The sequence below is a fragment of the Chaetodon auriga genome, chromosome 8 (genome assembly GCF_051107435.1).
Source record: "Chaetodon auriga isolate fChaAug3 chromosome 8, fChaAug3.hap1, whole genome shotgun sequence".
In the NCBI taxonomy this organism is placed as follows: domain Eukaryota; kingdom Metazoa; phylum Chordata; class Actinopteri; order Chaetodontiformes; family Chaetodontidae; genus Chaetodon; species Chaetodon auriga.
In genome coordinates, this window is record NC_135081.1 from 20,839,276 (window position 1) to 20,856,065 (window position 16,790).

A 16,790-nucleotide genomic window follows, 5' to 3' on the forward strand; every position below is an offset into this window, starting at 1 on the left:
GATGGAGATCAAATTAGACAGTAAGAAGTATTGTTGCAGAAAACGCAGATGTAGAATCTGTGATGTTCCACATGATTCTGGAGGTTTTGAAGTCTGAATTTAGGATCAACGGTTGCTGCCTTCTTGGCAGGTACCGACTCCAAAAATTCCAAATTTTGGCAAAAAGGGAGGGAGCTGAGTGGCCGTTTGCACATGGCAGTCATCATAGCTGAGTATCATTTGCTGAGAGACCTGTCACTCAAGGTGTAAATAAAAAAAAACGAGAAGTGAGAAGCGAAATGCTCCCGAGTCAAAGCGCTCAATCACCACTGACCTTAACTTTTCATCCAGCTCCATCAACATGTCTAAATGTATATTTTTCCAGTACTTTCTCCAGTCCTGACCAAATACCTGCTCATTAATATAATTCCCATCAGCCCCGGCTGTACTCTGTGTGTAGTGGAAACTAGCAAAGCATGCTAACATGCTACTGAACAAAGGGTTTGAAATGTTTATGTACCAGCACAGTCGTTTAAACCTCACTGAACCTCGCTCTTTAAAATGCAGCCATGTTTACTGTAGTTTCACTGTAACACGCCTGAAGTCACTGCCAGCGACACCGTGAGGCGTCGAGTGTCCAGAAACATCAGCGCCAACAAAAGGCTTGAAATGTTTGATGGCTCAGAGCAGATCCAGTTTCTTGCGCCTCCTCCTTGTTTTTACCTGACTTCACGTGTCATTCATCGTATCGGTCCCTCCTCTACCCGCCATCAAGCAACAGTCCATCTAGATTCCATCCTCTCTCCTCCCAGCAAATACTGTTTAAACAACCTGGTAAACATGTCTGTCTTCATTCATTACCCTGCTTCTCATCATGATCAAGCCTCCCGATTTAATGAGGCAAATAGATATTTCTGCGGTGATTGTCTCGCTCTCCCACAAAGTATTAAGACTATTAAATGGACACATCTGTTTTTAATTAGGAGCTAAAGTCACCTCGACGCTGCCTTCCATGTTAATGGACTCTGATTCCATCAAGGCTCCCTCAGCCTGACAAACAATGCTGCGCCGTGTGGTTTGCAGTAAACAAAGGGCCGAGGATGTGATAAGAAAGAAAGGACGGGATACTGTAACTCTCCTCAGTCCACACAGAGATAATCTACTTCACCTCAGAAGCCTCCACATCATCTGAAATATCTCTCACATTTATCAGAGGGATTAAAGATGATGATGATACTCACTTATTCAAATATTCTGCTTGTTGCAGCAGCCTAAAGAAAGGTGGTATGAGGCCCAGGCTTTAGCAGGTGTAACACTACAGCAGCAGATGTTGATCTGCAGTGAAAGTGGCCAATCAGGGTCCAGCATTGTTGCCGTTAATTCATTCAAGAAATACACTTACGGCCGAATTATGTTTGTCTGGGCGAGCCAGGTGTGACTGAGACAAATATAATAGATAAACAAATCCTTCTCTTGTGGATAAAGATTCAAAGAAAGCAAAGATCTCATGTTTTCTGTTTTAGTCAAATGAATCAGGATAACATCCAGCTGCGCAGCTTCTCTCAGAGGAGTGATGGTTGAAGAGCTTCACTTTTATTACTTCTCAACAAGAAGTTTCAAGTCCCGCTTTGTGCATGTTTGCATATGAAAACGAGCTCCCCCGAAATCCTCAAAGGCAAAGCTTGAAGTGTCTAAAGGTGTCGGCTGACGCTCCAGAGCCTTTGCCTTTCCTCGCTCGCCGCCTGTCAGCATTTACACACAGCGTTTCACCGTAAAGGTTCAATTTTGACTTACTTTGTTTTTGTTTTTTTAAGAAAATGCCATATGCTCACAGCACCACTACACTGCCTCCTCACAGAGGGGAGCTGCAGTGCATTGTGGGAGCAGGTTACTGCATTCCCCTGGCATGGAGGCAAAAAGGAAGTGGGCAGGTGTGATGCTCCCGGAGGCAGATCCCAGCAGAATAAGACATGATTAGAAGGAAAACTCAGGAGCAGCTTCAGGGGAAAGAGGCCGAGGCGGCGAGTCCCTGAGCTCGACCTGCCATCTAGTGGAAAATATATCAATGTGCACATTTAGATACACATTACTCTGATCTACTCTGAATACACATTTTTATACACAATCAATCAGAAGAGGCATTGTTTGTCTCTCAATGGACTCAATCTATAGAAGAATAATCAAGGACAAAGTTTTAATAGGCCACAAGAAGAATTTCTGAGTCATTGGTCAAAGCAGGATCTCTGTGATGCCTGTGAAAGGCCACCTGCGCTGCAGACATCTGGCTGCATCTAAAATATGCTGACGGTGGTCTGAGCTTGCCAGGAAACAGCAAACATTAAACATTAAAACAGGTCACGGCTTCATTTAGAGCAGGAAACGCTGATGTATTCAGCTGTGCATAAGTGTCTGACTCCCCCTGCGACTGTGTTACATTTACAGTACTCCTCTGTCACCACTGGGTGGCAGTAGACTACCACTTTAAAGTGCACACATCCCCAAACAACACTGGCCTCTGCAGTGAAGCCTGCATCACAGGAGGCTTTTCAGGTGCTTCTTCAGTACATTTCTGTTTTGACTGTTGACAGTAAAATGGTTAAATGCAATTTATCTGAGCAACACGAAACCTCACAAATACTCATTTTCTTTTTATATGAATATGTGAGCAGAAGTTCTTTAAGTGGCACTTGATCGTAAAGATCATAACCTCGTAACTAGTTCTTATCAAGACTCAGTCAGCATGCTTGAGATCTGAAACTGCTCCAAACTAACATGTATGAGTTCAAGGGAAACAGGCCCTCAGCCACAAAGTACAATAACATACTCGTGATTCTTGAGCAAAGTTTTAATGAGAAATTCTTGTGTTTGCTGACATTTTTTCTCAAGTCCAATAGAAACAGTGTCTGAATGAAATTAGGAGTCCAGTCTCTTTGGAAAGACCTTCGCCAGGACAGTTGTTAATGTTGGACCGCGAGAGCTCTCAGGTTTGATGTGCAGCGACGACTTCGCTGAAGGGGAGGCGGCAGTATTTATCAAAGTAGAAAAAAGGCCATTTGGTTGTTAGATAGAAGCCGATAGCCTTCACGCTCAGCCACACCTCGCTCTGTCTGTTGTGCAAACACGATGTGCTGGACTTCCTCTTTTTCTCTTTCTTAACAAATGGTTATTGTACCATACCGTTTCCCTCCTCTCTCTGAGTCCCCTCTCTCTGCCTTTTTCCCCCCAAACAATGGATCATAACGGAGACAGGAACCAGCTGCTTCAGCAATTACATTAATATCTGTCCCGGAGTTTATTAGTTCGCCGACCACTCTAATCAAGTCAGAGGAAACGAGGCTATCCCTCTTCGTAACGGATAGCACCCCCTCGATCTGCTTTGACTGAGAATGGATGTCATTCCCACGCCATTAGTGCTGTAGCGTACAGCGTTCCTCTTAACCATTACATCCAGGCAAGGCCAGCGTGAGTTATGGTGTCAGACACAGGCAGCGAGGAGAAATCAGCGGCTCCAGGCCCTGCCAGCGTGCCTCTGAGCAAGCCAGGCGAGACGAACGGCCTCGGTGACCGCAGCGTTACATCAGCCGCTGTCACTTTACGTACTTTAGCGACCGCATTGTGTGAGAAGAAGGCTCCATTATGTGGCAGAGGGAGGCAGAGCATAGTCAGAGTTTGTTTGGGGAGCTGGCGAGGGGAAGCAAAATCCTCACAGTGCAGTTATGGCAGCAGTCCAAACAGAGCCACAATGTTCAATGGCAAGAACAAGACGTTATTGTGTCACACTCTGAGAAATACTGTGGGCCGCAGTGTGACATTGTCCGTGACAGCAGGTCATTCAGCGCCGCTTCCTTCACGAAACCTCGGCCAGCTCAACTTTGTCGCTTTTTTTTAGCCGCAGCAGCACCGATCAGATGCACGATGATTGTTCCAAAGCAACAATTACCCGGGAATGGAACATGTTAGGTTTATTTTGGGCAAAAGGCAACACCGGACCCTTCAAATTTAGACTTTTGGTCAGACATAAAAAACTCCACAGTCCAGTTTGACCAGTTTGTGCCACCAGCAGCCCCAAACCAAGAAGAAGAGAACTGCCACATTTTGCTCAAACAGCTAATTGAACCTCTAAATCTAAAACACCTAAAGACCATGACAGCTTTTTAATGTTATTTTATCCACCAAAATGCTAAATTCTCACCATTAAACCATCAAACATTGGCATATTGCTCAGACTGAATCTGTTCAATGTCCCAAACCTTGTTTGCTTGAGGAGATTAAGAACCAGATTGTTTAACAAGGCGACTTGTAAAACTAAGTGCTCTGATGGCTGTTGGTGATATAAATTTTCCTTCCATTAAGTATCTCTGGAGATGCGCGTGCCAAACAGCATCTCATCCTTCCAGCTGAGGCAGGCCGTGTTATTTGCTGCTGTATAATCCACGGCAGCTGTGCCTGAAAGAAAAGGCCCGTCTTTCAGCCTAAAGACGAGCGCAGTGTGGATGTCTGCGTTCAGTGAAGCTCGTCTGAACGCCGCCCGCATACGCCTCCTCAGCCTCTCCTTGAACTGCTCGCTGGGGCTCATGATCGCAGCGGCGTTCAATCTGTGGCCACGGCACAAAGTGCTGCCGAAGAGCGACCACTTGCTTCCCGCAAAGGGGAAAGGCGGCGCTCTGGGACGGGCAGTTTAGCGTCTAGCAGAGCATGAAATATTCACAAAGGTAACCGTGCCGCAGAGTGCGCGTTGTTGATGCACGCTGGGCCGGGATGCCTCGAGGCGGAGAGGCTGTCGAGTCGAAGGCACAGAAACAAGCACAGATGTAGCAGAAGTGTCCAGCGATTCTCAGGCTGGTGTGATGAGAGGCTCATTTGGAAGATTACACACGGTGTATACACACACCTCAGACTGATCACAGTGTGTCTACAGGGGACTGACTGTCAGTGTTTTCTGCTCTGTATTTCATGTGAAAACCCCATTAACTGACATTTTTAGCACTTTCAGCTCAAGGCCGCCGACCACCGAGGGCAGCTGCACGGCACGGCCTAAGAATAATCTGTTGATGATGTTGTGAAGTGTTTCTGCTTGTCAGTAGAGGTTGATAAAGGTTATTGATCATTTAAATGCTCCCTCAGAAGGAGCTTGTCTTTACTCAAAGACGGACGGAGCGTTTTCAGTGTATTGGCTTTCGTTAGCGTTTGTGGATTTAAGGTCATCTTTACATTTTAACTGCATGGAGTAGTTTTGGTTTAGTGTGCAGAGGCACTGACGCATCTGTGAGGCATCTCATCCAACACAATGAAGGTGAATTGATCCACTCAGTCATCTTTTTATGAGTGCTCAAACAGAGAAAAGCACCTGAACGTTTGTTTCCAGACCTGCTGGATTATTCGTCTGCAGACCTCCAGTCAACTCTTTCTCTGCACCTTTAAGAAAATACTCTCTGGATTATTCTTACTTATTCAGTGTCTTGAAGAGACTTTTTTCGAATGTCACTGTTTCGACGGCAGCAGCTTAAGTCCACCGCAGTCGAAGCTCGGCAGATAAAAAGGGAACTATCTGCATGTCCAGGTGCCACATGGGGCATCAGTGAGACTTCAGTCCACGTTGTTATTGCACTCTGTTCTCCGCGTCGTGCTTGGCTTTCCAATCATGATGAAGTGCTGCATGTCACATGTCAGCATCCGTCTCTTCAAACCCATGAAGCCTTGTGTTATGGGGTTATTTCCTGTAGCTGCAGAACACAGAGGTAGTAAACCATTAACCACCACGTCTAAAAAACCGTAATACATTAATTCACTTCACCGTTTGGCAGCTGTGGCATCGTTGCATGCGTGAACCTCTGGATTGTTTCCCGAATTCATTAATTAGTGAATTAGTTTCTTGATCAATCACTTTGTTATTAACATATCAAACGCTAATCACGTTTTCCCAGAGCAGAAGGTGTGATATCTTTAAGACGCTTATTTTGTCCAACCAGCAGTCTGAAACCCAAAGATATTCAGTTTACACTGATGTGAAACAAGAAAAGAAAATGACACTGGAGAAGCTGAAACCAGCGAAGCTTTGGCCTGAAAAATGATTCACCAATCATTCAAATAGTTGTCAAATCCTGAGAAACGTTCTCTGATTTCAGCCTCTCAGATCTGAGGATTTGATGCTTTTACGTGTCATTTCTGACAGCACACTGGGTTTTTGGACTGAGGGTTGAATAAAACAAGGAAGCTGGAGAAGCCACCTCGGGCTCTGGGAAGTGAAAATGGACTTCTTTCTCTATTTTCTGACTTTTACAGACAAAAAGATGAATCAGTTACTTGAGAATATAATCAGTCAGGCTCCCTGCAGATAACGTCTAACGTTATTTGGCAGTTTTTTCCTGCTGAGCGATGTAAAACAGAACTGCATGCACCTTTCACCGCGGGCCTGTGCTATCCGTTTCCATTACTCCGACCATCTTACAGGTCACTGGCAGCTCTGTACACTCACTGCTGGCCCCAAATGTCATTTCACTCCCAGCTGATGAGGCCAAACGCGGGCCACGCATCTGGATGAGAGCAGTGCGTTTGGCGGAGGGGACGGAGGACGGATCAATAACCTGAGGGAACGAGAGAAGAAGAAGAAACAGGGTGTTCGAGAGAAGGGGCGATGGAGGTTGAGTGTGATACATTCACTGACCTTTACACCATTTGGGACTTCATTTGTAAAAGGTACCTGGAGGCTGTCATGGCGCGTCAGCCCTGTTTGGCTCCAGAGAACTCCACCGGCAGCAGGGACACGCCAGCGGTGGAGCTCCAGCAGGATACAGAGACATCGACTCGGATGATCTAAACAGAAAACATCCTCGCCGAGAGCGTGTGCTTCGCAGCCCTTTGCTTCACTCGTTGTCCAAACACTTCCCATAAACACCCACGCCGTGATTTAAGTTCGGACTCAGCGGATCCATCCGTCCATCTATTCATCATCGCTGCTGCTGCTTAGATCTGAGTCCCTCAGCGTTCGGGACGCCTCGTCTGCTTTCTGTGACGGCGGCTGATTCGTTCCAGACGATGTTTACTGTCGAAACTCTCCAATAACTCTCGGATTGTTTGCAAGACAGACTCCTCTGCGATTTCTGAGCTCAGACCTTTAAATGGTGATAATGCTGTCTGCTGTCTGCTATCTTGAATACCCAAGACTCACTGGGGCGTGTGTTTTGGCATTGGAACAGCCACTATTATTACACTGTCACATTTCAGCTGATGCACCGACGCCGCTGAACAAAGAGCACTTCAGACTTAAAGTTTGCTAAACTACACCTGCACTTTTGCCATTTCTGCAACAAGTCTTTGGATGAATCAAGTTTTAAGCGAGAAGAGGTGATCTGCTGCAGCATGGACAGTACAGAACAAGGATTAATGATTCCCAACAAGAGCCACCTCTGGCTCGAAAGGTGCAAACTGAAGCCCTCAATTGGAACTCTTCTTACGGCTAATAAAATCCATTTGACTGAATCAACAGTGTGTGACAGATGACGCTTGTCAGAAAGCTCTTTAAAGAGGGCATTAGAGGGCCATTCTGGTCAGTTTACATGTTGTTTACACACATTTAGCTGATTGCAGAGCTGTCTGTTGGAGCAGCAGGAACAGCTCTGTGTTTATATGTTTGCACAGCTTATCTGACGCTGATACGACAGGCAGGCTTTTAACTCTTGATAATAGGAGACATCATAAAAATCTACACTGGCTTCCAGTTGATCTAAGAAAAAAGCCATTTCAGGACTTTTAAGTGATTACTTTTCAAGAGGAAAACTGGGTCAGTCACAGCTTATATTGAGGTTTTTTATTTTTTTCTTGACTGTTTCGGGGTCTGGATTACAGTCAAATGATGATGATGATGATGGGGCGTTTGCTGTCAGGGCCCCTACATGTAATTTACTCTTTCCAACTCCCTCTACAAATAGTTCATGTGTGCTCAGCAGTAACCACACAGCTGGCATGTTCATGAAGCAGTGCCTGCTTTTGCCTGTCACCTCTGCGCGTGTGTGTGTGTGTGTGTGCGCGCTGAGGGGAGATCCATCTGAAGCTTTATTTCCCCAGGCTCTCTCTGCTCCACTCAACACACAGGGAGCTAATCAATATTGATGCATGCAATCCTCGGGAAAAGCAGCTGGGAGAGTCACAACTGCAGGCATCACATGCAACAAACATGACTGATACACATGTATATAGATCTACATGTATATTTTGCATTAAACGTGCGACTAACCTTGGGTTGATTAGCATTTCAGGCGCTTGGGGAAAGTGTTTTAATTGAAGGTGACTGAACAGAGCTTTCTAGATTAGAAACCAATATTCAGGCCGGTTAGAGTCACAAAGCCACAACGAGGGACAAGAAAATGGATAAAATATTGCTTTGACCCAAGAGTGACACATTATCCGAGAGCAATTTTCTTATTCTTTCAGTCGGAGCAAGTGGAAAGAAGCAAAGTGATTCAGTGAGACGCTGGGATGGGAATTGCTTTTCATAGCTGCCTGCGATGGGGAAACGGGGAGTTCAGGAGTCAGGGGCAGGCGGAGCATCGACCGGGCTGCTGCAGGGACGAGGGAGCTCATCAGTGGGCAGAAAGAGAGCAGATGAGGGGATTTCACGCAGCCAGTGTGACCTGGGAAAAGTCTGTTTAGTCAATAGAGAATGTAAAGCGATGAAAAATACAACATTACTAATTCATGCCGCTTTCAGAACAAATAGTTGAATTATACAGCACAGAAGGCCCACAGATCTATCCAACATTGTTTATTCAGAGGGGTTTTTTTTTTTTTTTTTTTGGACTTGACAGATAAAGAGTTGAGACTGACAGCTGAAATGCTTCTTTTTCTTCCTCTCAGCAACAATTAGAAAGACGGCGACTGGCACAGCACTGAAGTTCAGAGATGACAGTTTTTTTTTGTCTGGTCATGGGTCATTTGATCAGCAGTGTTTCAAACCAGAGAGCACAAAACCCTGAACGGGGGGATGAAAGAGCTACAGAGGAGGGTTTGAAAAATGCCTGGGCTGCGTTCAACAGTCCAAATACCTTTAGTCAGGAGGAGAAGAATTATTGTATGTTTGGACTTCCCTCAGTGGATTCAGATAGTTGAGTTCTTGCTGGTGATGAATATTTCTGTCTAATTTATGTTAAGAACATGCCAAAAAAAAAAATAAAATAAAAATAAATAAATCATCCATGGAAATACCTTAAGGCTTGGCCACAGTTATGCCGACTTTACTTTTTAAGGCTCACGTGTACAGACTTGAAGGCCTTTAACTGCGGATCTACTCCCCTGTTTCTCTTTTGGATTTATAGCTACTGTTCAGCGCTGAACAACTACTGCAGGAGACCTTTGAACACATCATAACATCATTTCATCGGTTTCAGCTCGATCACATTAAAAACTAGTTCCGAGTGGCTCAGGACGCTACCGTGCACAGCTGCCAAACATAGCGTTTACGTAATGCCCGCCGGCTGTCATCTGACGACAGCTTCGCCTCTGGGGGCCGATGTTTGGGCCTCTGGTGGAGCCAGACAAGATGTCCTCGTGCACTGGTAACTGTTTACGGTCTGACTGGCAGCTTGAGACACACAGACAACATTTCAGCTCCTCTCTGTAAACAGATATCAGCATACGAGTGCAGATAAATAAATAAAACAATTAAAAGCTAAATTGTTGTGATTCGATAGCTGATGGCTTCTGGGACTGCGTTCTGCTTCTACTGCTCTCCACATGCCCAAAGCCTGCTCAAACCTGATTGGTCAGTGCTATTTGTAGAAGCCAGATTACTTCCAATACCAAAATATTGTTCCTTGCTTACATATTTTTCCTCCATATGCAGGCGTCTGTTTACAGAGATCAACACAGTGCTAAACTGATGAATTGTCAATTGGTCGACACCACGTAGAGCTCAAATACAGGCCTGTAGTTCAGCTGCATTTTAAACCCCAATTGCAATTTGGCTCAGAAAAAGGTCAATTCAGTCACTCACCAGCAACACCAAGTAACCATAAAATGAAATCAACATCTCTTTGACAAACACAAAACATAATACCCGTCCTGAAGGTAGCACTTATTGCAGGGCTGCTGTCTCAGACTGGGCTAATTTTAGCTCGGTGCAAACTGAGTGTAGCTCACGTCAAGATGGTAAACATGTCATGTACTGATCATTTTGAAGCATCCTTTGTCCAACCAGCAGAAAGCAAGTTAAACTTACTGTGAGGACACTTTCTTATGAGATTTGAAATAAAAGACACAAATGTGGACTGTTGACATGAACAGCAAGCAAGCAAGGACACTGTTGAAGCAGCATGTGACTCAAACTCTTCTCTGCCTACTTGTCAGCTGATTCAGTAGGTTTTAGTTAGCACTAATATGGCACTATTACTGTAAATCACATGGTACTTGTGGATGTACTACTTCACCGGGAATGGTTATGAAGCTATTATTATTGTTCAGTTCCTATTCTTCCCAATCATCTCACCAGACCTGAGTTTAAATGCTGACGAAGGGTAATCAAAGTGTTGTGACTTGCTGGATTCGCTCACAGGCAAAACCTCCAAAACACTGCAGGTGGATGATTTGTTGCATTCACTGACTAACTGATGATGAAACACAGCAAAGCTCAGGACAGTGAAACACATCTTTACAATGAGTAGCTTGAACTGCACCATTAACATGAAAGCAGTCTTTGTTTTTGTACATGGCCTCCCATTCAGTCTGCAGTCCAGATGCATCACGTGGGCTTCCTGCGAGACAATTCAACCAAATGAGTACGAGTAAACACGGAGGGAGTTTTAAACCAGCCAGAGCTGATTTCTCATCGGGGTGTTTTAAATAAAGGGGGAAGTTGTTTGGGAGCACACCTGGAAGAAAAGAAAAACCGTGGCGTCTTTTTATACGATGCAGACTTCGAAAAGTAACTGTGAAATTACATTTATTTTATTTTTTTCATAGTTGGAGCAGTCAGAGCGTTACGGCTCTGGCTCTCCTGAAATGGGAGGACCATGCCCCAAAAATAAAGGCCGAACATTTTCCCAAATGAAATGCTGACATATGAAAGTGTGTCAATGTCCAGACTGTCTCTGAGTGCGTCCTCGACACCCAGTCGGGGTTCCTCCTCATGCAGTTGCTGGTTGTGATTTTTGAGACTTTGCTGTTTGTTTGTATGAATACATTCTGTTATTAGTCCTTCTGTCTCGCCGCGAAGGAGCTCTCCACGGTGACAACCCTCGTTATCGGATACAGATATCTACAGACAAATAAAACTTTTTGTTTCTCCACAGACATGTTCATATATCTTTTATAAAATAAATCTTATATTTCCAAGTATACAATAATAAAATGATGCACTCTGCAGAAAAAAAGGTAACAGGAAACTCCATATATACACATAGTATATTATACTATTTTGGCAGACAAGAACATGGACAGTTCAGTATTGTAAACAGCTCTTTACTCTCATTCATGAAGTTTCCATCCACTCTTTTCTTTTCTTCTTCCGTTCCCTCCTCGCTTCCACTGTCCTGTTACATTCATAACTCCAAGAAATTGTGCTTTAAGAAATCTCTTCCAACAATCCAAGGGCTCTTTTTTTTGTCTCCTTGGTTAACACCCGGTCTGCTGAGTAGAAGTGCACTGTCTCTGAACAGTAGGTCAACGTCTTGAACGGTCACGTGGCTGGTCGTTCGCTCGGCTCTTCCAACTCACCCAGGAAATGAGAGGCTTGGTCAGAGGAATGAAGGGAGGGCAACGAACGAATGCATTAAGACTGTAGGTTAATGAGGTTTATGTGAGGGAAAGCTAGGACTTCTATCTGGCACTGATGATCACCAGCGTTTCTACATGTTATCCCTTTCAGCATTTTCCCCAAATGTTATGTTTTTTGCTGGGTGTATTTATATGATGTGTGCGCATAATGGCAGCATCAGATGTGTAGCAGATGTTTTTTAAAAAAAGAAAAAGCTTTCAGTGCAGCTTCTAAACATTTTAAGACTGAGAAATAATGACAGTAATTTTCCAAACTTCTCTAAACCTTGTGTGATCTGAACTTGGGTAGGATTTGTGTCCTAGAGTAGTGGTGGCATTTTATTGATGATTACAAGGCAGAAGTCTGAGAGCTTACAGCTGTGCTTGGGATACAGGAATGTAGACGATGGAATGTGGAAAAACACTGGTGTGTGTTGAGCGACGATTCCAGGATAAAGACACAGAGAGCTTTGGGTTCTGAGCTCAGGCGGCAGGAACGGAGTAGAGGTCTGAAGGTGGATGCCAGGAGAGCACCGGAGCAGGACCATGGATCTTTAGTTGTCGTCGTCAGTGAGCTCCTCCTCCCCGGTGGCCTTCTCGGGAATGGCCTCGAGGCTACGTCTGCTCTTGGACTCGGAGCCGGAGGAGCCGCCTGCTGCTCCGCCTTTACACAGGTTACAGGTTAGTGCAGCATAGTGGATCTGCTTGAGGTTCTCCTGGACTTCACTCCTGGCGTGCTTCAAAAGGTCTGCCTGACCCTGAGGGGTAATTATAGACCAAAGTGTTACAGCAGTGCAGTACAGGAGACAGATCTGCTTCAGCCCCTTTCAGACATGAGCCTTGATATGTAAATGTGATGGCAATCGTACGTCTCTGTCATGTCTGTGCAATCGCTGAAGAATTTTTATGTCGGAGTCAGGATGGTAATCTTATTTGATCAGACTGAGTAACATTTCCAACACAAGTCTGAATTAAATGTCATCACATTAACGTTAAGGCCACAGCAGAGCAAGGTTAAATACAGAGAGGAATTAAATGCACATCTTAAGCACTGTAAAAAGTGATCATTTCATTACATTTTATGCACAAAGAAAATCAATTCAATAATCAAGAAAATACCCTAAAAAGCCTGTTTTAAGGCAGTCCTTCTCATGCCACATCAGTCTTAAAATGTAGTTTCGCACTGCATGAATAAAATGTGATGATATGATATGAAATCAATATCGAGCAAAATACTCCACAAATATGAATTAATGTGAGTCCCAGTGTGTTGTCATTCGGTGCGTGGGCACGGTCGAACACTCGACACATCCACAGTGGTCAGTAATGAAGGCTGAAGGCACAATAAGTTTTAATAACCATCACTAAATCATTTCTGTCTAACTCAGCAGTTCTGCTCTGTCTCTCACTACAGCTGCCAAATCTAATAAAAAATAAAGGTCCTGCCATGTCTGCATTATGGATGGAGGAGTCTGGGTCTGTGAGGGCTGTCGCTGGGCGGGCAGCTTTTGACTACCTGCATGCCTCAAGGTAAGAACCTCTTTCAGCAGCGTTGTGATGACCTTAAAGCTAAATGACGACATGTCGAGCTAAGAACTGTTAATTAGCCTGCTGAGGTTGAGTTGTTTTGATTTAGGGAATGCTAAACATCACAGTTTGATGATTTCCATAAAGTCTAATGTTAGCAAGCGTACCTGTTACTCCACATTCCACGTGTTTAACGTTACTGACGTTAGGGCTGTGGGACCACTCATTTAACATTACCCTTCTGCTGGCGATTACGACACAAGTTGAGCTCCTTCACCACAGTGCTGATGCCTCGATGGCCCTAAAGGATGCTGTTACAGTCAGTGTACCACGGGGCATGCAACAGACACCAGTGTTAGTTAAGCTACAATTATAATTAAGCTTCACTACACTGAAGCTTCCTCCTGAGAAATGTAGCAAGCTAAGCTACGCTACGCTACAGCAACAGGGCAAAAGTAGTGCACTGCATACAAGCTATTTACATTGAGCCAACTGCAATCTCAGCGATCACTCAAATGATCAGTCAAACAGATAGTGTGTGCACGCACCTGTGCCTGCATGGGTATGCTCAATTTAGACTTGGGCACATTTGCAGGACAAACTCAAATTGAACAACTCAAAGCACTGTAGAAAAAGAATAAAAATCCCTCAGGATCAATTCCTCCACCATATTTCCATCAAGTAAATTCAAGCTAAGCTGGTGTGTCTGTATTCCCCAGCAGCACAGACGTTGTAGGCATCTGCCCAAAGATTGGTGCGTGATGTCTCTGTCATATAGAAGTGCTTCTGTCGGCCACACATACACGTCTGCGTGTGGCGGTGGCGTCACTTTGTGATCCTCAGCAGTTTTATTTTTGGGAAAATGCTGCTTTTGTGGATGCTGCCACACTACTTGATCGATAAAAGAGCTGAGCCACTGAAAAACTATTTGATTCAGAAACCAGCTATGCTACTGAAAAATGTAGTTAAAGTAGTAACACCGCTACTTTTTTAGTACCAACCAACACTAACACACACACATACTGATGTGGTACGCAGCAGAGACGCTCCTGTGGCGACAAAACCAGCTGCTCCTCTGGTTATTCAGTTCCCTTCAAATGAGGCTGAACGTTAACACAGATTTTCTTGCTTGTCCCTCAATATTAAATACACCAACACTGCTCCAGCATGTTAGTCTACAATGATGCTACTAGCCACATTAGCCGCAAAATGTGCCAAAGCCAAATTCAACAGGCTAACCAGCAAAATAAGTGGTTCCTAACGTTACCTTCCACATCTCTGTGTTACTGGAGTAGGTGTTATAATGAGGTAAATAGTAGTTAGTGGATGTAACTCCTGTTCTGTGAGTTGCTCTACCTGCATTTTATCACAGCCACAGCAGAGCGATTTATTTTTAATATGCTAAATCTTTTATCACAGTGATGACGGTATTGCAAAATTTATGTGTTGGCATATTGTGACACCAGTGATGGTGACGAAACTGGTATACCCTTTTCTTTAATCAATGTGTTGGTGTCATGTCCATGTTTATTGATCAAGGAATTAAAGAATCGACTAATATGAATACAATGAATGACTGAGGCCACATCAAACGACAGCTCTCAGGGGTGGTTGCTGGTAATTTATACAAGTGAAACCTCACTCATAAACTGTTTCGATGCAGGATTTACTAACTATTATTTAACACCCACAAGGATCACAAAACAGACTTTGTACACCCCACAGGTCCTCAGTCATTCTGGTTTGTTTTCAAGCCCTCATGTGTGCACTTCTCATGACAACTGTATTTGGAATTTAGTCTATTGCCCAGAGCTAACAGGAGCTGTCATAACTGAACTAACACTGTTAAAGTCCTACAACACCGACTGGAAATGTTCACAAGTAAAACTGCCTACGGCCGTTGACCCCTACCTCCTCAGATCATCTGTGTGTGTATATCGGGCATATGAGAAGTAACACATTTCAAATTATAGTGTGCAATGTGGCAAGTGGGCTCTACTTACACAGACTAATACAAAAACAGTGTATTACATGTTGGAGTAGCACAGTGGTCACTCGTGTATGGCCTGCTGAGAATGGAAAATCTCACCTTCAGTATGGTGATGTTCCATGTGAAGCTCTCCACCGCCTTGTGCAGCTTCCTGCCCTTCAACCCTTCCTTCACAGCCAAGTTATGGAGGTTCTCGTGAAATTCCATCGCTGAGAGAGAGAGAGACAGATGAGAACGAGTGTCGAGTCAGTCTTTATGGTTGGAATTCATGGTCGTTTGTGAGACAGAGGAGTCGCTGTGAGGTGACTGGAGTCTGGGAGATGTGACTGGGTGCTAAGCCTGTTGTCACTGTGAGGAAACACATTAGAGCAAAGACACTGGCATGTACTGTCAACATTTCACAGTCTGCTACTGCTGCAGAAGGGCTGAGTATGTGGAAGACAGTACAGAGATTCTCTGGCTGTGGAGGATTCCTCTCTCCCTCCTGAGCATTTGCTGTGTGATAATAACCAGGACCAGATAGCTGCTGTTGAGGGTGTACTGCATGTCAGTTCTGAAAAAAGTAGACATCAAGTGGGAACTTCTGAACAAATTGAGGAGACAACCTGTGGATTAGATTTAAGATGTGAAGAAGTCAAACTGTACGAGCACCTGCTATCAAAATACTAATGTTTCTCACCATTTTCTGGATGGCAGATTTGAGTGAGACGGAAGACATGATGGTAGAGAAAGTGTGACCAAATTAATTTCTAGCAAATGCCAGCTAACACGGGAAGATGCATCCTGTTTGTTCTAACAGTCCACTCAGTGTTGCATTAACTGTCATTGTGTGTCGTTCAGGAACACTTTGTTGAGCATGTATGCCATCCTTCAGCAACCCCTTGTTTCACAGTCATATCTGAAATGCAAGTCCTGGAGGAAAAAAAAGAAAGAGAAAGCAAAAAGGCAACGTAACTCAAAGGCAGAGGAGCAAACAAAAAGGAGAGCTGAAGGAAGCAGTGAGGCAGGATGAGAGGGAAAAGAAAGAGCCCCGGAAACGGAGGGAAAAGCAGAGGAGAGATGCAGTGTAGGCAGACAGACATGACGTTCTTTCACTGTGGATTAGCATCAAGGCATGGAACAGAGGAGGGATTTGTCTCCTGAGGAGCGTTCCCACCTCCTCTCTTCCTCTCCCTCTCTGAATCTGAGTAAGGGCATGTTTAATGTTGAGTAGGCTTTACAGCGCAGCACTGACACTGCAGCAACAGGCGACCACGGCCTGTGAGCTAAATAAACCAAAGGGAGATGAAGCAGAGTTCCTACGTACGAAGCCCATGACTGTGTAACACACTCTTGCACTGGAGACTCCTACAGAGGACGCGCACGTTTCCGCTGGAAGCTCTGATATCAGCTAGAGTCGGTCCTGGCCCCTGTTGGTGCTGTTGCCATGGAAACGTGGTGCGCAAGAGAGACCCCCTTCGTGTGAAATCGCCATAATAGGTGTGGGGTTGGGCTGTTTTAGAGCCTCTCAGCCGAGGATGCAAGTCTGCTGCCAGATCTCAGGCATGAC

General features: G+C 44.7%; 1 protein-coding gene across 1 annotated transcript in view; it reads right to left on the reverse strand.

Annotated features, from left to right (window-relative positions):
• Positions 1-10,895: 10,895 nt before the first annotated feature.
• plcl2 (phospholipase C like 2) overlaps positions 10,896-16,790 on the reverse strand; it is a 35,780-nt gene continuing 29,885 nt past the window's right edge. The window contains exons 6-7 of the mRNA XM_076737044.1: positions 15,341-15,450; positions 10,896-12,482 (exon numbers count right to left, since the gene is read on the reverse strand). Of these exons, the coding sequence (XP_076593159.1) occupies positions 12,279-12,482; positions 15,341-15,450 (314 nt within the window). The 3' untranslated portion in view covers positions 10,896-12,278. The remainder of the gene's footprint in view (positions 12,483-15,340; positions 15,451-16,790) is intronic.